The sequence below is a fragment of the Nipponia nippon genome, unplaced genomic scaffold, assembly GCF_047370975.1.
Source record: "Nipponia nippon isolate SJK-2023a ecotype South Korea unplaced genomic scaffold, ASM4737097v1 scaffold_4, whole genome shotgun sequence".
NCBI lineage: Eukaryota > Metazoa > Chordata > Aves > Pelecaniformes > Threskiornithidae > Nipponia > Nipponia nippon.
This window is the reverse complement of record NW_028262358.1, coordinates 115,906,187-115,930,663: the sequence shown is the minus strand read 5'-3', so window position 1 is coordinate 115,930,663 and position 24,477 is coordinate 115,906,187. Positions and strand designations below refer to the sequence as shown.

The 24,477-nt window shown below is 61.4% G+C and overlaps 2 protein-coding genes across 2 annotated transcripts; both read right to left on the bottom strand.

Moving 5' to 3' along the window:
- Positions 1-1,531: 1,531 nt before the first annotated feature.
- Positions 1,532-8,138, bottom strand: LOC148053486 (uncharacterized). The gene is made up of 8 exons (XM_087776403.1): positions 8,010-8,138; positions 7,699-7,750; positions 7,545-7,584; positions 7,360-7,449; positions 6,094-7,021; positions 3,064-3,733; positions 2,833-2,840; positions 1,532-2,572 (listed from the first exon to the last, which is right to left on the bottom strand). Exons 1-8 carry the CDS (start codon positions 8,136-8,138, stop codon positions 1,532-1,534), a joined length of 2,958 nt encoding a protein of 985 aa, XP_087632529.1.
- Positions 8,139-9,983: 1,845 nt separating this feature from the next.
- On the bottom strand, positions 9,984-23,926 carry LOC148053485 (uncharacterized). The gene is made up of 17 exons (XM_087776402.1): positions 23,798-23,926; positions 23,487-23,538; positions 23,333-23,372; positions 23,148-23,237; positions 22,017-22,809; positions 19,133-19,892; positions 18,649-18,855; positions 18,492-18,529; positions 16,524-16,575; positions 16,370-16,409; positions 16,185-16,274; positions 15,696-15,846; positions 15,410-15,551; positions 14,682-15,169; positions 11,516-12,185; positions 11,285-11,292; positions 9,984-11,024 (listed from the first exon to the last, which is right to left on the bottom strand). Exons 1-17 carry the CDS (start codon positions 23,924-23,926, stop codon positions 9,984-9,986), a joined length of 4,791 nt encoding a protein of 1,596 aa, XP_087632528.1.
- Positions 23,927-24,477: the final 551 nt, after the last annotated feature.

Here is a 24,477-nt window from a genome sequence, read left to right as displayed (position 1 = left end):
GTTTAAACCTTTTTCCCTCCCCTATTAACATTAATGGCATTCTTGGAGCCAAATATTCCCTTGTTCATTCCAGAAAGAAAAACACATGTTTTCAGAAGTCCATGTGCTATATGTACCTGCGTCACTGGCCCAACTCAAGCAGGGAGTGCCACAGTCCCATTCCAGGGCAGGCCTGACACTGGCCCTGCCCAGAGACACTGCTCCGGGACAGCTTTGGCTTGGGGCAGGAGCAGGCACTGGGCCAGTCCCAATTTGGGACCAAGCTGGAGGGGGAGGTATCCAACAAGGTGCTGGCTGGGGTGGACAGTGCCCAACTGACAGCATGGAGACCACGACAGGTAAAGGCTTGGGGCGTCGCAGGCCACCATCCTGGAAATAGCATTGCTACCCAGCCCCATTCCAGGAATGAGGGAAGCTCCGTGTCACAGTGGAAATGGTTTTATGCTGCTCTCCCCAGTGGTTTTATGCTGCTCAGGGGGAGGCTGAGTGAGCTTTTGCCCCACAACGAGGTCTTCAATGCTCTTCTCATATTCCAGGACCTTGGTTGGCAGCCCATAGCGCCGTTGTATCTTCATTTTTACAATGTGACGCTCCAGCTGCCTTTTCAGAGCCTCAGTAGTTCCTGCCAGGAGCCTGCTCCAGCACCGTCTCTCCACTGGCTGCAGCTTCCCTCAGGGCACATCCATCTGCTGCAGCGTGGGGTCCTCCACGGGCTGGTGTGGCTATCTGCTCAGGCATGGTCGTCCATGGGCTGCGAGGGGACAACCTGCTTCACCACAGTCTTCTTCAAGGGCTGCAGGGGAATCTCTGCTCCGGCACCTGGAGCACCTCCTCCCTCTCCTGCTTCATCAACCTTGGTGTCTGCAGCACTGTTTCTCTCACGTTCTTCTCACTCTCTCACAGCTGCTGGGCAGCATTTCTTACCCCTTCTTAGCACAGAAGCACCACCGCTGTCGCTGACGGGCTCAGCTTTGGCCAGGGGTGGGTCTATTTTGGAGCCAGCAGGAACTGGCTTTGTCCAGCTCCTGTCCAGGGGCCAGCTCCTGGCCTCTTCTCACAGAAGCCACTCCTGCAGCCCCCCAGCTCCCAAAACCTTGCCACCTAAACCCAATACACCAGGAAAGAAGAGACGCCCATGAGTTCATCTCAAGAGAAACACGTTTATTGGGAGAGCTCCTGCTGCCTCGTAAGGCCTGGCAGAGATCTGCTGCTCACTGGGTCCATGCCCCACTGGGCTCTCTGCCCATGGGCACCTGAAAGGGGAAGAGCATGGTCAGGCACCCAAAGAGCATGGTGCCCTCAGCCTGGTGCCTGGTGGGCGCTGAGGCCCTGCTTCCCATCCCCTCTGTCCTCTTGCCCTGGGGCTCCTCACCTCTCCTCTCCTTTCTGCTGCTGCCAAATTGGGCCTTGCCTGTGCCGACGAGCTTGGTGCAGGCACTCCAACAGCAAACGAGGATGAGGGCAAGCACACAGCAGCTGCTGCCGGGCAGAGGTGGTGTCTCTGCCCCAGGACTCCTGTGTGTGGCTGCTCTCATGGCGGCGCGAGCCTGGCGGGAGCACACTGCGGCAGAAGCCACCCCTGCCGAAAGAGAGGGATCCGTACCGTGGACCCGCACACATGGACCCGCTGTGTTTGCTGGGCAGCAGCAGCCCTCGTCTGGCCCTGCTGCCTCTTGGCCCTGTCCTCGGGTGGACGCCCTTCTCCCGCTGTCCCTTCCCTTGCTGAGCACGGGGCTGCAGCATCAGATGGAGCCCAAGTCTGGGAGCCTCCACTGCCAGGCAGGCTGTGGCGGGGGGCTTTGCTGCACTCGGGGCAGAGTCTCCTGGAGCCAGCTCTGTCCTGGGCGCTTCCCTTGCCCTTCTCTGCTCCTCTATGGCCGCAGCTCTGCAAGGCACCAGGGAGATCCGCTGCCGGGTCTGCCTTTGCGCGCCCCGCGTTGTCTCGGGGCTGCTTCAGCCATGAAGCCAGCAGCTGCCTCTGCAGGTCTTGAGTGGCTTGGCTGGCCCCGTCGGAACCAATGAGGACTGTGAGGAGCTCTTCCAGATGGGGGATCTGAAGGCCGGTCCCCGCGGAGCCTGGAGACGGTGGCAGAGCTGAAGGTCTCTCCTCACGGGAGGGAGGTTGTGTCTGTGGAGAACTTCTGCTTGGAGGAGCTGCCATGTCGGATGGCAGCTCAGGTGTCCCCAGGTCCTCACTGGAGCTGCTCTGGCCTTCCAGGGAGCGCTCGGCTTCTCCCATGGGGACACTCTTCTCCAGTGGCAGCTCTGGTGGCCCCATGTCCCCGTAGGAGATGCTGGGGCTCTCAGGCACCTGGCCTGATTGCTCCCAGGGAGCTTCCTCGCTCTGTGGTGGTGCCCACTCGGCCTGGCCAGAAGGGGAAGGACTGCGCACATCCCCTTGTGTCCCTGGGCCCTGCTCCCTCCCATCGCTGCCCGGCAGGGCCTCCTTGCTGGCCATGCTGCTGCTGGCTGTTCCTCCATGCTCTCTTTTGCATGGGGGTGTCTCCCCATCCTCCTCAGGCACCTCTTGTGCCGCTCCCAGGAAGGCTGCTGGCCCAGAGTGGACTGAAGCCTGTGTCCCTCGTGAGCCTCTGTCCACAGGAACTGCAGACTCTTCCTGCGGGACAGAGGGCTGTCCTGCCGCCTTCCTGGTCCGAGCATGCCTGTCCCAGTGCCGGAAGGGGGAGCGGTAGGGCAGCCCAGTGCCCCTCTGCGGAGGGGGTGGCTGAGCGGCTTTGTGCCCCACGACGAGCTCTTCAACGCTCTTCTCATATTCCAGGACCTTGGTTGGCAGCCCGTAGCGCCGTTGTATCTTCATTTTTACAATGTGACGCTCCAACTGCTTTTTCACAGCCTCATCCAGGAAGGGCAGGTCCTGCACCATGGGAACCACCTTTACATCATGTTCTTCTCGTCGCTGACGTGTTGGAGGAGCTGATGGAGCCTGCATCCTTAGCAGGCCTGTGTCCACAGAGTCTGGGAATTCTTCCTGCGGACCAGGGGGCTGTCTTGCCGCCTTCCTGGTCCGAGCATGCCTGTCCCAGTGCCGGAAGGGGGAGCGGTAGGGCAGCCCAGTGCCCCTCTGCGGAGGGGGTTGCTGAGCGGCTTTGTGCCCCACGACGAGCTCTTCAACGCTCTTCTCATATTCCAGGACCTTGGTTGGCAGCCCGTAGCGCCGTTGTATCTTCATTTTTACAATGTGACGCTCCAACTGCTTTTTCACAGCCTCATCCAGGAAGGGCAGGTCCTGCACCATGGGAACCACCGTCACGTCACGCTCTTCTGGTCGCTGACGTGTTGGAGGAGCTGATGGAGCCTGCATCCTTAGCAGGCCTGTGTCCACAGGGTCTGGGAACTCTTCCTGCGGACCAGGGGGCTGTCCTGCCGCCTTCCTGGTCCGAGCATGCCTGTCCCAGTGCCGGAAGGGGGAGCGGTAGGGCAGCCCAGTGCCCCTCTGCGGAGGGGGTTGCTGAGCGGCTTTGTGCCCCACGACGAGCTCTTCAACGCTCTTCTCATATTCCAGGACCTTGGTTGGCAGCCCGTAGCGCCGTTGTATCTTCATTTTTACAATGTGACGCTCCAACTGCTTTTTCACAGCCTCATCCAGGAAGGGCAGGTCCTGCACCATGGGAACCACCTTTACATCATGTTCTTCTCGTCGCTGACGTGTTGGAGGAGCTGATGGAGCCTGCATCCTTAGCAGGCCTGTGTCCACAGGGACTGCAGACTCTTCCTGCGGATGAGGGGGCAGTCCTGCCACCTTCCTGGTCCGAGCATGCCTGTCCCAGTGCCGGAAGGGGGAGCGGTAGGGCAGCCCAGTGCCCCTCTGCGGAGCGGAAGGCTGAGTGGCTTTGTGCCCCACGACGAGCTCTTCAACGCTCTTCTCATATTCCAGGACCTTGGTTGGCAGCCCGTAGCGCCGTTGTATCTTCATTTTTACAATGTGACGCTCCAACTGCTTTTTCACAGCCTCATCCAGGAAGGGCAGGTCCTGCACCATGGGAACCACCTTTACATCATGTTCTTCTCGTCGCTGACGTGTTGGAGGAGCTGATGGAGCCTGCATCCTTAGCAGGCCTGTGTCCACAGGGACTGCAGACTCTTCCTGCGGGACAGGGGGCAGTCCTGCCACCTTCCTGGTCCGAGCATGCCTGTCCCAGTGCCGGAAGGGGGAGCGGTAGGGCAGCCCAGTGCCCCTCTGCGGAGGGGGTGGCTGAGCGGCTTTGTGCCCCACGACGAGCTCTTCAACGCTCTTCTCATATTCCAGGACCTTGGTTGGCAGCCCGTAGCGCCGTTGTATCTTCATTTTTACAATGTGACGCTCCAACTGCTTTTTCACAGCCTCATCCAGGAAGGGCAGGTCCTGCACCATGGGAACCACCTTTACATCATGTTCTTCTCGTCGCTGACGTGTTGGAGGAGCTGATGGAGCCTGCATCCTTAGCAGGCCTGTGTCCACAGAGTCTGGGAATTCTTCCTGCGGACCAGGGGGCTGTCTTGCCGCCTTCCTGGTCCGAGCATGCCTGTCCCAGTGCCGGAAGGGGGAGCGGTAGGGCAGCCCAGTGCCCCTCTGCGGAGGGGGTTGCTGAGCGGCTTTGTGCCCCACGACGAGCTCTTCAACGCTCTTCTCATATTCCAGGACCTTGGTTGGCAGCCCGTAGCGCCGTTGTATCTTCATTTTTACAATGTGACGCTCCAACTGCTTTTTCACAGCCTCATCCAGGAAGGGCAGGTCCTGCACCATGGGAACCACCTTTACATCATGTTCTTCTCGTCGCTGACGTGTTGGAGGAGCTGATGGAGCCTGCATCCTTAGCAGGCCTGTGTCCACAGGGTCTGGGAACTCTTCCTGCGGACCAGGGGGCTGTCCTGCCGCCTTCCTGGTCCGAGCATGCCTGTCCCAGTGCCGGAAGGGGGAGCGGTAGGGCAGCCCAGTGCCCCTCTGCGGAGGGGGAGGCTGAGCGGCTTTGTGCCCCACGACGAGCTCTTCAACGCTCTTCTCATATTCCAGGACCTTGGTTGGCAGCCCGTAGCGCCGTTGTATCTTCATTTTTACAATGTGACGCTCCAACTGCTTTTTCACAGCCTCATCCAGGAAGGGCAGGTCCTGCACCATGGGAACCACCTTTACATCATGTTCTTCTCGTCGCTGACGTGTTGGAGGAGCTGATGGAGCCTGCATCCTTAGCAGGCCTGTGTCCACAGGGACTGCAGACTCTTCCTGCGGATGAGGGGGCTGTCTTGCTGGCTTCCTGGTCCGAGCATGCCTGTCCCAGTGCCGGAAGGGGGAGCGGTAGGGCAGCCCAGTGCCCCTCTGCGGAGGGGGAGGCTGAGCGGCTTTTTGCCCCACGACGAGCTCTTCAACGCTCTTCTCATATTCCAGGACCTTGGTTGGCAGCCCGTAGATTCGTTCTAACTTCATTTTTAAAATGTGACGCTCCAGCTGCTTTTTCACAGCTTCCTCCAGGAAGGGCGGGTCCTGCACCACGGGAACTACCATCACGTCATGCTCTTCTGGTCGCTGACGTGTTGGAGGAGCTGATGGAGCCTGCATCCTTAGCAGGCCTGTGTCCACAGAGTCTGGGAATTCTTCCTGCAGACCAGGGGGCTGTCCTGCCACCTTCCTGGTCCGAGCATGCCTGTCCCAGTGCCGGAAGGGGGAGCGGTAGGGCAGCCCAGTGCCCCTCTGCGGAGCGGAAGGCTGAGTGGCTTTTTGCCCCACGACGAGCTCTTCAACGCTCTTCTCATATTCCAGGACCTTGGTTGGCAGCCCGTAGCGCCGTTGTATCTTCATTTTTACAATGTGACGCTCCAACTGCTTTTTCACAGCCTCATCCAGGAAGGGCAGGTCCTGCACCATGGGAACCACCGTCACATCACGCTCTTCTGGTCGCTGACGTCTTGGAGGAGCTGATGGAGCCTGCATCCTTAGCAGGCCTGTGTCCACAGGGACTGCAGACTCTTCCTGCGGATGAGGGGGCTGTCTTGCTGGCTTCCTGGTCCGAGCATGCCTGTCCCAGTGCCGGAAGGGGGAGCGGTAGGGCAGCCCAGTGCCCCTCTGCGGAGGGGAGGCTGAGCGGCTTTGTGCCCCACGACGAGCTCTTCAACGCTCTTCTCATATTCCAGGACCTTGGTTGGCAGCCCATAGATTCGTTCTAACTTCATTTTTAAAATGTGACGCTCCAGCTGCTTTTTCACAGCTTCCTCCAGGAAGGGCAGGTCCTGCACCATGGGAACCACCATCACGTCATGCTCTTCTGGTCGCTGAGGTGATGGAGGAGCTGAGGCTGGGACATCCTGCAGAGTCTCATTCACATCGGGTTGCAGGCTCGGTTCCTGCTCCAGTTCCGTGTCTGGGATGAGGTCCTCCAAGGTGTCCTGGCCTATGTGGTGTGTGATGGACATCTCCATTTCCCTGGAGTGGACGTCGGGCACCTCTGGAGGTGGAGTGGGAGCAGCCAGCTGGATCTCAAGATCTTGCTGGTGCTGCTGCACGCTGCTGGCCTTGAGGTAGCTGGCCACTTCCTCCCTGCAGGGTGGGCAAGTTCCTGGGCCACGCTGTTCCTCCAGGTCAGTCCTGGGATGCCCCAGGCGAGGCTGGATGCGGGAGGCACGAGCCATGCCTGCTCCATCCACAAGAGTGGGGAGAGACGCCTGTGAAGAGCAGCCGATGTGGCTCGCCGTGATGGAAGTCCAGGAGTCATCACTCCAGGGGGACAGAGACATCTCTGTAGAGGAGCTGGCTTCACTCGCCATGATGCAAGAGTGGAGGTCTTCTCTCGAAGAGGACAGAGAGACACTTGGAGAGGACTCAACTTCACTGTCCGTGATGGAAGTCCAGGAGTCGTCACTCCAAGCAGAAGGAGACACTTCCATAGCGGAGATGGCTTCGCTCGCCATGAGGGAAGTGCGGGAGTCTTCTCTTGAAGGGGACAGAGAGACACGTGAAGAGGACTCGACTTCACTGTCTGTGATGGAAGTCCAGGAGCTGTCGCTGCCCTCAGGTGTCTCCCAGTTGCGCCTGTAAGAGGAGGAGGAGGAGTGGAAGCCTGAGCCCAGCACTCCCGAGCACCCTGGAGCTCTCTCTCCCACTCTGCAGGAGTCGGCAGGCTGCGTCATTGCCGTGGGGTCCCACCCAGTGTGTGCCTGAGGGCCCCTCCTGGCCTGCTGGCCACAGCATCTCCCTCTGCCCCAGGAAAAAGGCGGGACACCGTCAGCTCTGCGCCACGGAGGTCATTGCCTCCAGAAGGGCATCGCCCCTCACGTTTTACACCCATGGATTTCCCCATGCCCTTCCCAGGTGGTTGCCCCCAGCCCTGCCCCTCGTCCCTGTCCCCATCCCCTCCTCAGTGGCCTCACATGTCCGCGTATCGGTTTAGGTTCTCGAGGATCATGTTGAAATGATGTGATAATTCGTTCACGGCATCCATCCCCAGCTGTACGGGGCAGCTGCAGAGGGGCAGAGGGCAGTGTTAGCGGGACCTCCCTTGGTGGGGGGCTGCCGGAGGGGGCTATCGTGCTCCAGGGGGGCCGGCTGCACTTACTGTGTCCTCGAGTGCTGTGAAGACCCCAGGAGGACAAAGGCTGCAGGCAGAGGAGACAGAGTGAGTGGATGGGGCACCCCTGGATGGGGTGCTGGGCACGTGGGGCCAGGGGGTGTCTTTGCAGGGCACCGGCCCTTGCCCAGGGGCTGCTCACCTCTGGCATTCCCCTTGTTGCCTCTGCGCCGGCGCTTCCTCCGCCTCCCTTCCTACACAGGCACGGAAAGCAGCGCGTGAGACAGGAACGTTCCCTGCCGCCCCAGCCAAACCATCAAACACCCGAGTGGCCGTGGCCGAACCTGTGCCTGCCCCGAGCCTCCTGGCCCAGGCTGGCCAGGGCCCGGCTGGGAAACGGCCTCCCCTGCCGGGCAGGGCCCCTCCAGCCCACCCCTGGGGCTGCTCCCGGGCCCCTGCTGACCCCCCACCCTGCCGGCCAGGGCTCGGATCAGCACCAGCACTGACTCCTACCTGGGGCTTGGGCCTGGTCACCGCGAGGCGGTAGACAAACACCAACAGCAGCAACCACAGCAAAGCAGAGAAGGCGATGAAGGCCGCTAGGCTGGGGAACCAGCTCATTTCCCAAGGCGTGCCAGACATGCCTGTAGTGTGCCAGAGAGAGCCAAGGAGAGCTTGAGGAGGAGCAGCCGGACCCAGCCCGCTGTCCACTTGCTCTTCCTGCCCAGCTCGAGCGTCTCTCCCTTCACCCGTCAGGTCACAGGCAAAGTGCCGCCCGTCCTCGCTCAGCCCCACGTACAAATTCCGCCCGTGTTTGTGACGCAGGCGTGACACGGGGCTGTCAGCCTTTCACCAGCTCTGGTGTCACCAGCACTCAGCTATGGCAACGTTTGTGATGCAGGGACAACGGGGGCCAAAGACCCTCCCCGAGCTGAGCCGAACCGAGGGAGGCGACAGTCACCCCAGCGCTGGACAATGGCCAGCACAGCTGGAGCAAGCTCAGCACAGCTGGACCATGGCCAACCCACCCCATCCCGAGACCTGGCCCTGTGCAGGGCCCTACAAAGCCTCTGGCCTCTCACTAGGAAGGGCCAAAGCCCAGGTCCTGGCCTGCGCGGCCCCTCCCAGAGCCCCTGAACTGCCTGCTGGCCCTCTTGAGTCCCACCCGGCCTCAGCCTGTCCCCATCCCCAGGGTCGTGTCCAGTGTCTGGGGCTGGGGCTGCCCCCACCAGCCCCACGCTTGCCCTGATCCCTTGCTGCGGCTTTGGGACAGGCCCTGCGTGCCGGGCCCTGCCCTTCCTCCCCCGGCTCTGCCAGCCCTCGCTGCTGTCTACTGCCTGCTTGGAGATCCTGCTCACCTCCTCTTCCTCCTCTGCAGACCTGCACTGCTCCCAGCCCAGGAACGCAGCTGCACTGGGCAGGGGACCTCCAGGAAGCTGGGCAGCCCATGCTGCCTCTGGAAGCCTGAAGCAGAAGACCAGTCCCAGGTCCCCCTCCTTAGGAACCTGGAGGGCCATTGTGGTCCTCTCTACAGAAGCTGCCAACAGAGCTGCTGCCCGATTTGCCCATGCAAGGAGGGACGAGAAGTCCCAGCACCGTCTCTCCACTGGCTGCAGCTTCCTTCAGGGCACATCCATCTGCTGCAGCGTGGGGTCCTCCACGGGCTGGTGTGGCTATCTGCTCAGGCATGGTCGTCCATGGGCTGCGGGGGGACAACCTGCTTCACCACAGTCTTCTTCAAGGGCTGCAGGGGAATCTCTGCTCCGGCACCTGGAGCACCTCCTCCCTCTCCTGCTTCATCAACCTTGGTGTCTGCAGCACTGTTTCTCTCACGTTCTTCTCACTCCTCTCTCTCACAGCTGCTGGGCAGCATTTCTTACCCCTTCTTAGCACAGAAGCACCACCGCTGTCGCTGACGGGCTCAGCTTTGGCCAGGGGTGGGTCTATTTTGGAGCCAGCAGGAACTGGCTTTGTCCAGCTCCTGTCCAGGGGCCAGCTCCTGGCCTCTTCTCACAGAAGCCACTCCTGCAGCCCCCCAGCTCCCAAAACCTTGCCACCTAAACCCAATACACCAGGAAAGAAGAGACGCCCATGAGTTCATCTCAAGAGAAACACGTTTATTGGGAGAGCTCCTGCTGCCTCGTAAGGCCTGGCAGAGATCTGCTGCTCACTGGGTCCATGCCGCACTGGGCTCTCTGCCCATGGGCACCTGAAAGGGGAAGAGCATGGTCAGGCACCCAAAGAGCATGGTGCCCTCAGCCTGGTGCCTGGTGGGCGCTGAGGCCCTGCTTCCCATCCCCTCTGTCCTCTTGCCCTGGGGCTCCTCACCTCTCCTCTCCTTTCTGCTGCTGCCAAATTGGGCCTTGCCTGTGCCGACGAGCTTGGTGCAGGCACTCCAACAGCAAACGAGGATGAGGGCGAGCACACAGCAGCTGCTGCCGGGCAGAGGTGGTGTCTCTGCCCCAGGACTCCTGTGTGTGGCTGCTCTCATGGCGGCGCGAGCCTGGCGGGAGCACACTGCGGCAGAAGCCACCCCTGCCGAAAGAGAGGGATCCGTACCGTGGACCCGCACACATGGACCCGCTGTGTTTGCTGGGCAGCAGCAGCCCTCGTCTGGCCCTGCTGCCTCTTGGCCCTGTCCTCGGGTGGACGCCTTTCTCCCACTGTCCCTTCCCTTGCTGCGCACGGGGCTGCAGCATCAGATGGAGCCCAAGTCTGGGAGCCTCCACTGCCAGGCAGGCTGTGGCGGGGGGCTTTGCTGCACTCGGGGCAGAGTCTCCTGGAGCCAGCTCTGTCCTGGGCGCTTCCCTTGCCCTTCTCTGCTCCTCTATGGCCGCAGCTCTGCAAGGCACAGGGGAGATCCGCTGCCGGGTCTGCCTTTGCGCGCCCCGCGTTGTCTCGGGGCTGCTTCAGCCATGAAGCCAGCAGCTGCCTCTGCAGGTCTTGAGTGGCTTGGCTGGCCCCGTCGGAACCAATGAGGACTGTGAGGAGCTCTTCCAGATGGGGGATCTGAAGGCCGGTCCCCGCGGAGCCTGGAGACGGTGGCAGAGCTGAAGGTCTCTCCTCACGGGAGGGAGGTTGTGTCTGTGGAGAACTTCTGCTTGGAGGAGCTGCCATGTCGGATGGCAGCTCAGGTGTCCCCAGGTCCTCACTGGAGCTGCTCTGGCCTTCCAGGGAGCGCTCGGCTTCTCCCATGGGGACACTCTTCTCCAGTGGCAGCTCTGGTGGTCCCATGTCCCCGTAGGAGATGCTGGGGCTCTCAGGCACCTGGCCTGATTGCTCCCAGGGAGCTTCCTCGCTCTGTGGTGGTGCCCACTCGGCCTGGCCAGAAGGGGAAGGACTGCGCACATCCCCTTGTGTCCCTGGGCCCTGCTCCCTCCCATCGCTGCCCGGCAGGGCCTCCTTGCTGGCCATGCTGCTGCTGGCTGTTCCTCCATGCTCTCTTTTGCATGGGGGTGTCTCCCCATCCTCCTCAGGCACCTCTTGTGCCGCTCCCAGGAAGGCTGCTGGCCCAGAGTGGACTGAAGCCTGTGTCCCTCGTGAGCCTCTGTCCACAGGAACTGCAGACTCTTCCTGCGGGACAGAGGGCTGTCCTGCCGCCTTCCTGGTCCGAGCATGCCTGTCCCAGTGCCGGAAGGGGGAGCGGTAGGGCAGCCCAGTGCCCCTCTGCGGAGGGGGTGGCTGAGCGGCTTTGTGCCCCACGACGAGCTCTTCAACGCTCTTCTCATATTCCAGGACCTTGGTTGGCAGCCCGTAGCGCCGTTGTATCTTCATTTTTACAATGTGACGCTCCAACTGCTTTTTCACAGCCTCATCCAGGAAGGGCAGGTCCTGCACCATGGGAACCACCTTTACATCATGTTCTTCTCGTCGCTGACGTGTTGGAGGAGCTGATGGAGCCTGCATCCTTAGCAGGCCTGTGTCCACAGAGTCTGGGAATTCTTCCTGCGGACCAGGGGGCTGTCTTGCCGCCTTCCTGGTCCGAGCATGCCTGTCCCAGTGCCGGAAGGGGGAGCGGTAGGGCAGCCCAGTGCCCCTCTGCGGAGGGGGTTGCTGAGCGGCTTTGTGCCCCACGACGAGCTCTTCAACGCTCTTCTCATATTCCAGGACCTTGGTTGGCAGCCCGTAGCGCCGTTGTATCTTCATTTTTACAATGTGACGCTCCAACTGCTTTTTCACAGCCTCATCCAGGAAGGGCAGGTCCTGCACCATGGGAACCACCGTCACGTCACGCTCTTCTGGTCGCTGACGTGTTGGAGGAGCTGATGGAGCCTGCATCCTTAGCAGGCCTGTGTCCACAGGGTCTGGGAACTCTTCCTGCGGACCAGGGGGCTGTCCTGCCGCCTTCCTGGTCCGAGCATGCCTGTCCCAGTGCCGGAAGGGGGAGCGGTAGGGCAGCCCAGTGCCCCTCTGCGGAGCGGAAGGCTGAGTGGCTTTGTGCCCCACGACGAGCTCTTCAACGCTCTTCTCATATTCCAGGACCTTGGTTGGCAGCCCGTAGCGCCGTTGTATCTTCATTTTTACAATGTGACGCTCCAACTGCTTTTTCACAGCCTCATCCAGGAAGGGCAGGTCCTGCACCATGGGAACCACCTTTACATCATGTTCTTCTCGTCGCTGACGTGTTGGAGGAGCTGATGGAGCCTGCATCCTTAGCAGGCCTGTGTCCACAGAGTCTGGGAATTCTTCCTGCGGACCAGGGGGCTGTCTTGCTGGCTTCCTGGTCCGAGCATGCCTGTCCCAGTGCCGGAAGGGGGAGCGGTAGGGCAGCCCAGTGCCCCTCTGCGGAGGGGGTTGCTGAGCGGCTTTGTGCCCCACGACGAGCTCTTCAACGCTCTTCTCATATTCCAGGACCTTGGTTGGCAGCCCGTAGCGCCGTTGTATCTTCATTTTTACAATGTGACGCTCCAACTGCTTTTTCACAGCCTCATCCAGGAAGGGCAGGTCCTGCACCATGGGAACCACCTTTACATCATGTTCTTCTCGTCGCTGACGTGTTGGAGGAGCTGATGGAGCCTGCATCCTTAGCAGGCCTGTGTCCACAGAGTCTGGGAATTCTTCCTGCGGACCAGGGGGCTGTCTTGCCGCCTTCCTGGTCCGAGCATGCCTGTCCCAGTGCCGGAAGGGGGAGCGGTAGGGCAGCCCAGTGCCCCTCTGCGGAGGGGGTTGCTGAGCGGCTTTGTGCCCCACGACGAGCTCTTCAACGCTCTTCTCATATTCCAGGACCTTGGTTGGCAGCCCGTAGCGCCGTTGTATCTTCATTTTTACAATGTGACGCTCCAACTGCTTTTTCACAGCCTCATCCAGGAAGGGCAGGTCCTGCACCATGGGAACCACCTTTACATCATGTTCTTCTCGTCGCTGACGTGTTGGAGGAGCTGATGGAGCCTGCATCCTTAGCAGGCCTGTGTCCACAGGGACTGCAGACTCTTCCTGCGGATGAGGGGGCTGTCTTGCTGGCTTCCTGGTCCGAGCATGCCTGTCCCAGTGCCGGAAGGGGGAGCGGTAGGGCAGCCCAGTGCCCCTCTGCGGAGGGGGAGGCTGAGCGGCTTTTTGCCCCACGACGAGCTCTTCAACGCTCTTCTCATATTCCAGGACCTTGGTTGGCAGCCCGTAGATTCGTTCTAACTTCATTTTTAAAATGTGACGCTCCAGCTGCTTTTTCACAGCTTCCTCCAGGAATGGCAGGTCCTGCACCATGGGAACCACCATCACGTCATGCTCTTCTGGTCGCTGACGTGTTGGAGGAGCTGATGGAGCCTGCATCCTTAGCAGGCCTGTGTCCACAGAGTCTGGGAATTCTTCCTGCAGACCAGGGGGCTGTCCTGCCACCTTCCTGGTCCGAGCATGCCTGTCCCAGTGCCGGAAGGGGGAGCGGTAGGGCAGCCCAGTGCCCCTCTGCGGAGCGGAAGGCTGAGTGGCTTTGTGCCCCACGACGAGCTCTTCAACGCTCTTCTCATATTCCAGGACCTTGGTTGGCAGCCCGTAGCGCCGTTGTATCTTCATTTTTACAATGTGACGCTCCAACTGCTTTTTCACAGCCTCATCCAGGAAGGGCAGGTCCTGCACCATGGGAACCACCTTTACATCATGTTCTTCTCGTCGCTGACGTGTTGGAGGAGCTGATGGAGCCTGCATCCTTAGCAGGCCTGTGTCCACAGGGACTGCAGACTCTTCCTGCGGACCAGGGGGCTGTCCTGCCGCCTTCCTGGTCCGAGCATGCCTGTCCCAGTGCCGGAAGGGGGAGCGGTAGGGCAGCCCAGTGCCCCTCTGCGGAGGGGGTTGCTGAGCGGCTTTGTGCCCCACGACGAGCTCTTCAACGCTCTTCTCATATTCCAGGACCTTGGTTGGCAGCCCGTAGCGCCGTTGTATCTTCATTTTTACAATGTGACGCTCCAACTGCTTTTTCACAGCCTCATCCAGGAAGGGCAGGTCCTGCACCATGGGAACCACCTTTACATCATGTTCTTCTCGTCGCTGACGTGTTGGAGGAGCTGATGGAGCCTGCATCCTTAGCAGGCCTGTGTCCACAGGGACTGCAGACTCTTCCTGCGGATGAGGGGGCTGTCTTGCTGGCTTCCTGGTCCGAGCATGCCTGTCCCAGTGCCGGAAGGGGGAGCGGTAGGGCAGCCCAGTGCCCCTCTGCGGAGGGGGTGGCTGAGCGGCTTTGTGCCCCACGACGAGCTCTTCAACGCTCTTCTCATATTCCAGGACCTTGGTTGGCAGCCCGTAGCGCCGTTGTATCTTCATTTTTACAATGTGACGCTCCAACTGCTTTTTCACAGCCTCATCCAGGAAGGGCAGGTCCTGCACCATGGGAACCACCGTCACATCATGCTCTTCTGGTCGCTGACGTGTTGGAGGAGCTGATGGAGCCTGCATCCTTAGCAGGCCTGTGTCCACAGAGTCTGGGAATTCTTCCTGCAGACCAGGGGGCTGTCCTGCCACCTTCCTGGTCCGAGCATGCCTGTCCCAGTGCCGGAAGGGGGAGCGGTAGGGCAGCCCAGTGCCCCTCTGCGGAGCGGAAGGCTGAGTGGCTTTTTGCCCCACGACGAGCTCTTCAACGCTCTTCTCATATTCCAGGACCTTGGTTGGCAGCCCGTAGCGCCGTTGTATCTTCATTTTTACAATGTGACGCTCCAACTGCTTTTTCACAGCCTCATCCAGGAAGGGCAGGTCCTGCACCATGGGAACCACCGTCACATCACGCTCTTCTGGTCGCTGACGTCTTGGAGGAGCTGATGGAGCCTGCATCCTTAGCAGGCCTGTGTCCACAGGGACTGCAGACTCTTCCTGCGGATGAGGGGGCTGTCTTGCTGGCTTCCTGGTCCGAGCATGCCTGTCCCAGTGCCGGAAGGGGGAGCGGTAGGGCAGCCCAGTGCCCCTCTGCGGAGGGGGAGGCTGAGCGGCTTTGTGCCCCACGACGAGCTCTTCAACGCTCTTCTCATATTCCAGGACCTTGGTTGGCAGCCCATAGATTCGTTCTAACTTCATTTTTAAAATGTGACGCTCCAGCTGCTTTTTCACAGCTTCCTCCAGGAAGGGCAGGTCCTGCACCATGGGAACCACCATCACGTCATGCTCTTCTGGTCGCTGAGGTGATGGAGGAGCTGAGGCTGGGACATCCTGCAGAGTCTCATTCACATCGGGTTGCAGGCTCGGTTCCTGCTCCAGTTCCGTGTCTGGGATGAGGTCCTCCAAGGTGTCCTGGCCTATGTGGTGTGTGATGGACATCTCCATTTCCCTGGAGTGGACGTCGGGCACCTCTGGAGGTGGAGTGGGAGCAGCCAGCTGGATCTCAAGATCTTGCTGGTGCTGCTGCACGCTGCTGGCCTTGAGGTAGCTGGCCACTTCCTCCCTGCAGGGTGGGCAAGTTCCTGGGCCACGCTGTTCCTCCAGGTCAGTCCTGGGATGCCCCAGGCGAGGCTGGATGCGGGAGGCACGAGCCATGCCTGCTCCATCCACAAGAGTGGGGAGAGACGCCTGTGAAGAGCAGCCGATGTGGCTCGCCGTGATGGAAGTCCAGGAGTCATCACTCCAGGGGGACAGAGACATCTCTGTAGAGGAGCTGGCTTCACTCGCCATGATGCAAGAGTGGAGGTCTTCTCTCGAAGAGGACAGAGAGACACTTGGAGAGGACTCAACTTCACTGTCCGTGATGGAAGTCCAGGAGTCGTCACTCCAAGCAGAAGGAGACACTTCCATAGCGGAGATGGCTTCGCTCGCCATGAGGGAAGTGCGGGAGTCTTCTCTTGAAGGGGACAGAGAGACACGTGAAGAGGACTCGACTTCACTGTCTGTGATGGAAGTCCAGGAGCTGTCGCTGCCCTCAGGTGTCTCCCAGTTGCGCCTGTAAGAGGAGGAGGAGGAGTGGAAGCCTGAGCCCAGCACTCCCGAGCACCCTGGAGCTCTCTCTCCCACTCTGCAGGAGTCGGCAGGCTGCGTCATTGCCGTGGGGTCCCACCCAGTGTGTGCCTGAGGGCCCCTCCTGGCCTGCTGGCCACAGCATCTCCCTCTGCCCCAGGAAAAAGGCGGGACACCGTCAGCTCTGCGCCACGGAGGTCATTGCCTCCAGAAGGGCATCGCCCCTCACGTTTTACACCCATGGATTTCCCCATGCCCTTCCCAGGTGGTTGCCCCCAGCCCTGCCCCTCGTCCCTGTCCCCATCCCCTCCTCAGTGGCCTCACATGTCCGCGTATCGGTTTAGGTTCTCGAGGATCATGTTGAAATGATGTGATAATTCGTTCACGGCATCCATCCCCAGCTGTACGGGGCAGCTGCAGAGGGGCAGAGGGCAGTGTTAGCGGGACCTCCCTTGGTGGGGGGCTGCCGGAGGGGGCTATCGCGCTCCAGGGGGGCCGGCTGCACTTACTGTGTCCTCGAGTGCTGTGAAGACCCCAGGAGGACAAAGGCTGCAGGCAGAGGAGACAGAGTGAGTGGATGGGGCACCCCTGGATGGGGTGCTGGGCACGTGGGGCCAGGGGGTGTCTTTGCAGGGCACCGGCCCTTGCCCAGGGGCTGCTCACCTCTGGCATTCCCCTTGTTGCCTCTGCGCCGGCGCTTCCTCCGCCTCCCTTCCTACACAGGCACGGAAAGCAGCGCGTGAGACAGGAACGTTCCCTGCCGCCCCAGCCAAACCATCAAACACCCGAGTGGCCGTGGCCGAACCTGTGCCTGCCCCGAGCCTCCTGGCCCAGGCTGGCCAGGGCCCGGCTGGGAAACGGCCTCCCCTGCCGGGCAGGGCCCCTCCAGCCCACCCCTGGGGCTGCTCCCGGGCCCCTGCTGACCCCCCACCCTGCCGGCCAGGGCTCGGATCAGCACCAGCACTGACTCCTACCTGGGGCTTGGGCCTGGTCACCGCGAGGCGGTAGACAAACACCAACAGCAGCAACCACAGCAAAGCAGAGAAGGCGATGAAGGCCGCTAGGCTGGGGAACCAGCTCATTTCCCAAGGCGTGCCAGACATGCCTGTAGTGTGCCAGAGAGAGCCAAGGAGAGCTTGAGGAGGAGCAGCCGGACCCAGCCCGCTGTCCACTTGCTCTTCCTGCCCAGCTCGAGCGTCTCTCCCTTCACCCGTCAGGTCGCAGGCAAAGTGCCGCCCGTCCTCGCTCAGCCCCACGTACAAATTCCGCCCGTGTTTGTGACGCAGGCGTGACACGGGGCTGTCAGCCTTTCACCAGCTCTGGTGTCACCAGCACTCAGCTATGGCAACGTTTGTGATGCAGGGACAACGGGGGCCAAAGACCCTCCCCGAGCTGAGCCGAACCGAGGGAGGCGACAGTCACCCCAGCGCTGGACAATGGCCAGCACAGCTGGAGCAAGCTCAGCACAGCTGGACCATGGCCAACCCACCCCATCCCGAGACCTGGCCCTGTGCAGGGCCCTACAAAGCCTCTGGCCTCTCACTAGGAAGGGCCAAAGCCCAGGTCCTGGCCTGCGCGGCCCCTCCCAGAGCCCCTGAACTGCCTGCTGGCCCTCTTGAGTCCCACCCGGCCTCAGCCTGTCCCCATCCCCAGGGTCGTGTCCAGTGTCTGGGGCTGGGGCTGCCCCCACCAGCCCCACGCTTGCCCTGATCCCTTGCTGCGGCTTTGGGACAGGCCCTGCGTGCCGGGCCCTGCCCTTCCTCCCCCGGCTCTGCCAGCCCTCGCTGCTGTCTACTGCCTGCTTGGAGATCCTGCTCACCTCCTCTTCCTCCTCTGCAGACCTGCACTGCTCCCAGCCCAGGAACGCAGCTGCACTGGGCAGGGGACCTCCAGGAAGCTGGGCAGCCCATGCTGCCTCTGGAAGCCTGAAGCAGAAGACCAGTCCCAGGTCCCCCTCCTTAGGAACCTGGAGGGCCATTGTGGTCCTCTCTACAGAAGCTGCCAACAGAGCTGCTGCCCGATTTGCCCATGCAAGGAGGGACGAGAAGTCCCAGCACCGTCTCTCCACTGGCTGCAGCTTCCTTCAGGGCACATCCATCTGCTGCAGCGTGGGGTCCTCCACGGGCTGGTGTGGCTATCTGCTCAGGCATGGTCGTCCATGGGCTGCGGGGGGACAACCTGCTTCACCACAGTCTTCTTCAAGGGCTGCAGGGGAATCTCTGCTCCGGCACCTGGAGCACCTCCTCCCTCTCCTGCTTCATCAACCTTGGTGTCTGCAGCACTGTTTCTCTCACGTTCTTCTCACTCCTCTCTCTCACAGCTGCTGGGCAGCATTTCTTACCCCTTCTTAGCACAGAAGCACCACCGCTGTCGCTGACGGGCTCAGCTTTGGCCAGGGGTGGGTCTATTTTGGAGCCAGCAGGAACTGGCTTTGTCCAGCTCCTGTCCAGGGGCCAGCTCCTGGCCTCTTCTCACAGAAGCCACTCCTGCAGCCCCCAGCTCCCAAAACCTTGCCACCTAAACCCAATACACCAGGAAAGAAGAGACGCCCATGAGTTCATCTCAAGAGAAACACGTTTATTGGGAGAGCTCCTGCTGCCTCGTAAGGCCTGGCAGAGATCTGCTGCTCACTGGGTCCATGCCGCACTGGGCTCTCTGCCCATGGGCACCTGAAAGGGGAAGAGCATGGTCAGGCACCCAAAGAGCATGGTGCCCTCAGCCTGGTGCCTGGTGGGCGCTGAGGCCCTGCTTCCCATCCCCTCTGTCCTCTTGCCCTGGGGCTCCTCACCTCTCCTCTCCTTTCTGCTGCTGCCAAATTGGGCCTTGCCTGTGCCGACGAGCTTGGTGCAGGCACTCCAACAGCAAACGAGGATGAGGGCGAGCACACAGCAGCTGCTGCCGGGCAGAGGTGGTGTCTCTGCCCCAGGACTCCTGTGTGTGGCTGCTCTCATGGCGGCGCGAGCCTGGCGGGAGCACACTGCGGCAGAAGCCACCCCTGCCGAAAGAGAGGGATCCGTACCGTGGACCCGCACACATGGACCCGCTGTGTTTGCTGGGCAGCAGCAGCCCTCGTCTGGCCCTGCTGCCTCTTGGCCCTGTCCTCGGGTGGACGCCTTTCTCCCACTGTCCCTTCCCTTGCTGCGCACGGGGCTGCAGCATCAGATGGAGCCCAAGTCTGGGAGCCTCCACTGCCAGGCAGGCTGTGGCGGGGGCTTTGCTGCACTCGGGGCAGAGTCTCCTGGAGCCAGCTCTGTCCTGGGCGCTTCCCTTGCCCTTCTCTGCTCCTCTATGGCCGCAGCTCTGCAAGGCACAGGGGAGATCCGCTGCCGGGTCTGCCTTTGCGCGCCCCGCGTTGTCTCGGGGCTGCTTCAGCCATGAAGCCAGCAGCTGCCTCTGCAGGTCTTGAGTGGCTTGGCTGGCCCCGTCGGAACCAATGAGGACTGTGAGGAGCTCTTCCAGATGGGGGATCTGAAGGCCGGTCCCCGCGGAGCCTGGAGACGGTGGCAGAGCTGAAGGTCTCTCCTCACGGGAGGGAGGTTGTGTCTGTGGAGAACTTCTGCTTGGAGGAGCTGCCATGTCGGATGGCAGCTCAGGTGTCCCCAGGTCCTCACTGGAGCTGCTCTGGCCTTCCAGGGAGCGCTCGGCTTCTCCCATGGGGACACTCTTCTCCAGTGGCAGCTCTGGTGGTCCCATGTCCCCGTAGGAGATGCTGGGGCTCTCAGGCACCTGGCCTGATTGCTCCCAGGGAGCTTCCTCGCTCTGTGGTGGTGCCCACTCGGCCTGGCCAGAAGGGGAAGGACTGCGCACATCCCCTTGTGTCCCTGGGCCCTGCTCCCTCCCATCGCTGCCCGGCAGGGCCTCCTTGCTGGCCATGCTGCTGCTGGCTGTTCCTCCATGCTCTCTTTTGCATGGGGGTGTCTCCCCATCCTCCTCAGGCACCTCTTGTGCCGCTCCCAGGAAGGCTGCTGGCCCAGAGTGGACTGAAGCCTGTGTCCCTCGTGAGCCTCTGTCCACAGGAACTGCAGACTCTTCCTGCGGGACAGAGGGCTGTCCTGCCGCCTTCCTGGTCCGAGCATGCCTGTCCCAGTGCCGGAAGGGGGAGCGGTAGGGCAGCCCAGTGCCCCTCTGCGGAGGGGGTGGCTGAGCGGCTTTGTGCCCCACGACGAGCTCTTCAACGCTCTTCTCATATTCCAGGACCTTGGTTGGCAGCCCGTAGCGCCGTTGTATCTTCATTTTTACAATGTGACGCTCCAACTGCTTTTTCACAGCCTCATCCAGGAAGGGCAGGTCCTGCACCATGGGAACCACCTTTACATCATGTTCTTCTCGTCGCTGACGTGTTGGAGGAGCTGATGGAGCCTGCATCCTTAGCAGGCCTGTGTCCACAGAGTCTGGGAATTCTTCCTGCGGACCAGGGGGCTGTCTTGCCGCCTTCCTGGTCCGAGCATGCCTGTCCCAGTGCCGGAAGGGGGAGCGGTAGGGCAGCCCAGTGCCCCTCTGCGGAGGGGGTGGCTGAGCGGCTTTGTGCCCCACGACGAGCTCTTCAACGCTCTTCTCATATTCCAGGACCTTGGTTGGCAGCCCGTAGCGCCGTTGTATCTTCATTTTTACAATGTGACGCTCCAACTGCTTTTTCACAGCCTCATCCAGGAAGGGCAGGTCCTGCACCATGGGAACCACCTTTACATCATGTTCTTCTCGTCGCTGACGTGTTGGAGGAGCTGATGGAGCCTGCATCCTTAGCAGGCCTGTGTCCACAGAGTCTGGGAATTCTTCCTGCGGACCAGGGGGCTGTCTTGCTGGCTTCCTGGTCCGAGCATGCCTGTCCCAGTGCCGGAAGGGGGAGCGGTAGGGCAGCCCAGTGCCCCTCTGCGGAGGGGGTTGCTGAGCGGCTTTGTGCCCCACGACGAGCTCTTCAACGCTCTTCTCATATTCCAGGACCTTGGTTGGCAGCCCGTAGCGCCGTTGTATCTTCATTTTTACAATGTGACGCTCCAACTGCTTTTTCACAGCCTCATCCAGGAAGGGCAGGTCCTGCACCATGGGAACCACCGTCACGTCACGCTCTTCTGGTCGCTGACGTGTTGGAGGAGCTGATGGAGCCTGCATCCTTAGCAGGCCTGTGTCCACAGGGTCTGGGAACTCTTCCTGCGGACCAGGGGGCTGTCCTGCCGCCTTCCTGGTCCGAGCATGCCTGTCCCAGTGCCGGAAGGGGGAGCGGTAGGGCAGCCCAGTGCCCCTCTGCGGAGGGGGAGGCTGAGCGGCTTTGTGCCCCACGACGAGCTCTTCAACGCTCTTCTCATATTCCAGGACCTTGGTTGGCAGCCCGTAGCGCCGTTGTATCTTCATTTTTACAATGTGACGCTCCAACTGCTTTTTCACAGCCTCATCCAGGAAGGGCAGGTCCTGCACCATGGGAACCACCTTTACATCATGTTCTTCTCGTCGCTGACGTGTTGGAGGAGCTGATGGAGCCTGCATCCTTAGCAGGCCTGTGTCCACAGGGACTGCAGACTCTTCCTGCGGGACAGGGGGCAGTCCTGCCACCTTCCTGGTCCGAGCATGCCTGTCCCAGTGCCGGAAGGGGGAGCGGTAGGGCAGCCCAGTGCCCCTCTGCGGAGCGGAAGGCTGAGTGGCTTTGTGCCCCACGACGAGCTCTTCAACGCTCTTCTCATATTCCAGGACCTTGGTTGGCAGCCCGTAGCGCCGTTGTATCTTCATTTTTACAATGTGACGCTCCAACTGCTTTTTCACAGCCTCATCCAGGAAGGGCAGGTCCTGCACCATGGGAACCACCGTCACATCACGCTCTTCTGGTCGCTGACGTCTTGGAGGAGCTGATGGAGCCTGCATCCTTAGCAGGCCTGTGTCCACAGGGACTGCAGACTCTTCCTGCGGATGAGGGGGCTGTCTTGCTGGCTTCCTGGTCCGAGCATGCCTGTCCCAGTGCCGGAAGGGGGAGCGGTAGGGCAGCCCAGTGCCCCTCTGCGGAGGGGGAGGCTGAGCGGCTTTGTGCCCCACGACGAGCTCTTCAACGCTCTTCTCATATTCCAGGACCTTGGTTGGCAGCCCATAGATTCGTTCTAACTTCATTTTTAAAATGTGACGCTCCAGCTGCTTTTTCACAGCTTCCTCCAGGAAGGGCAGGTCCTGCACCATGGGAACCACCATCACGTCATGCTCTTCTGGTCGCTGAGGTGATGGAGGAGCTGAGGCTGGGACATCCTGCAGAGTCTCATTCACATCGGGTTGCAGGCTCGGTTCCTGCTCCAGTTCCGTGTCTGGGATGAGGTCCTCCAAGGTGTCCTGGCCTATGTGGTGTGTGATGGACATCTCCATTTCCCTGGAGTGGACGTCGGGCACCTCTGGAGGTGGAGTGGGAGCAGCCAGCTGGATCTCAAGATCTTGCTGGTGCTGCTGCACGCTGCTGGCCTTGAGGTAGCTGGCCACTTCCTCCCTGCAGGGTGGGCAAGTTCCTGGGCCACGCTGTTCCTCCAGGTCAGTCCTGGGATGCCCCAGGCGAGGCTGGATGCGGGAGGCACGAGCCATGCCTGCTCCATCCACAAGAGTGGGGAGAGACGCCTGTGAAGAGCAGCCGATGTGGCTCGCCGTGATGGAAGTCCAGGAGTCATCACTCCAGGGGGACAGAGACATCTCTGTAGAGGAGCTGGCTTCACTCGCCATGATGCAAGAGTGGAGGTCTTCTCTCGAAGAGGACAGAGAGACACTTGGAGAGGACTCAACTTCACTGTCCGTGATGGAAGTCCAGGAGTCGTCACTCCAAGCAGAAGGAGACACTTCCATAGCGGAGATGGCTTCGCTCGCCATGAGGGAAGTGCGGGAGTCTTCTCTTGAAGGGGACAGAGAGACACGTGAAGAGGACTCGACTTCACTGTCTGTGATGGAAGTCCAGGAGCTGTCGCTGCCCTCAGGTGTCTCCCAGTTGCGCCTGTAAGAGGAGGAGGAGGAGTGGAAGCCTGAGCCCAGCACTCCCGAGCACCCTGGAGCTCTCTCTCCCACTCTGCAGGAGTCGGCAGGCTGCGTCATTGCCGTGGGGTCCCACCCAGTGTGTGCCTGAGGGCCCCTCCTGGCCTGCTGGCCACAGCATCTCCCTCTGCCCCAGGAAAAAGGCGGGACACCGTCAGCTCTGCGCCACGGAGGTCATTGCCTCCAGAAGGGCATCGCCCCTCACGTTTTACACCCATGGATTTCCCCATGCCCTTCCCAGGTGGTTGCCCCCAGCCCTGCCCCTCGTCCCTGTCCCCATCCCCTCCTCAGTGGCCTCACATGTCCGCGTATCGGTTTAGGTTCTCGAGGATCATGTTGAAATGATGTGATAATTCGTTCACGGCATCCATCCCCAGCTGTACGGGGCAGCTGCAGAGGGGCAGAGGGCAGTGTTAGCGGGACCTCCCTTGGTGGGGGGCTGCCGGAGGGGGCTATCGCGCTCCAGGGGGGCCGGCTGCACTTACTGTGTCCTCGAGTGCTGTGAAGACCCCAGGAGGACAAAGGCTGCAGGCAGAGGAGACAGAGTGAGTGGATGGGGCACCCCTGGATGGGGTGCTGGGCACGTGGGGCCAGGGGGTGTCTTTGCAGGGCACCGGCCCTTGCCCAGGGGCTGCTCACCTCTGGCATTCCCCTTGTTGCCTCTGCGCCGGCGCTTCCTCCGCCTCCCTTCCTACACAGGCACGGAAAGCAGCGCGTGAGACAGGAACGTTCCCTGCCGCCCCAGCCAAACCATCAAACACCCGAGTGGCCGTGGCCGAACCTGTGCCTGCCCCGAGCCTCCTGGCCCAGGCTGGCCAGGGCCCGGCTGGGAAACGGCCTCCCCTGCCGGGCAGGGCCCCTCCAGCCCACCCCTGGGGCTGCTCCCGGGCCCCTGCTGACCCCCCACCCTGCCGGCCAGGGCTCGGATCAGCACCAGCACTGACTCCTACCTGGGGCTTGGGCCTGGTCACCGCGAGGCGGTAGACAAACACCAACAGCAGCAACCACAGCAAAGCAGAGAAGGCGATGAAGGCCGCTAGGCTGGGGAACCAGCTCATTTCCCAAGGCGTGCCAGACATGCCTGTAGTGTGCCAGAGAGAGCCAAGGAGAGCTTGAGGAGGAGCAGCCGGACCCAGCCCGCTGTCCACTTGCTCTTCCTGCCCAGCTCGAGCGTCTCTCCCTTCACCCGTCAGGTCGCAGGCAAAGTGCCGCCCGTCCTCGCTCAGCCCCACGTACAAATTCCGCCCGTGTTTGTGACGCAGGCGTGACACGGGGCTGTCAGCCTTTCACCAGCTCTGGTGTCACCAGCACTCAGCTATGGCAACGTTTGTGATGCAGGGACAACGGGGGCCAAAGACCCTCCCCGAGCTGAGCCGAACCGAGGGAGGCGACAGTCACCCCAGCGCTGGACAATGGCCAGCACAGCTGGAGCAAGCTCAGCACAGCTGGACCATGGCCAACCCACCCCATCCCGAGACCTGGCCCTGTGCAGGGCCCTACAAAGCCTCTGGCCTCTCACTAGGAAGGGCCAAAGCCCAGGTCCTGGCCTGCGCGGCCCCTCCCAGAGCCCCTGAACTGCCTGCTGGCCCTCTTGAGTCCCACCCGGCCTCAGCCTGTCCCCATCCCCAGG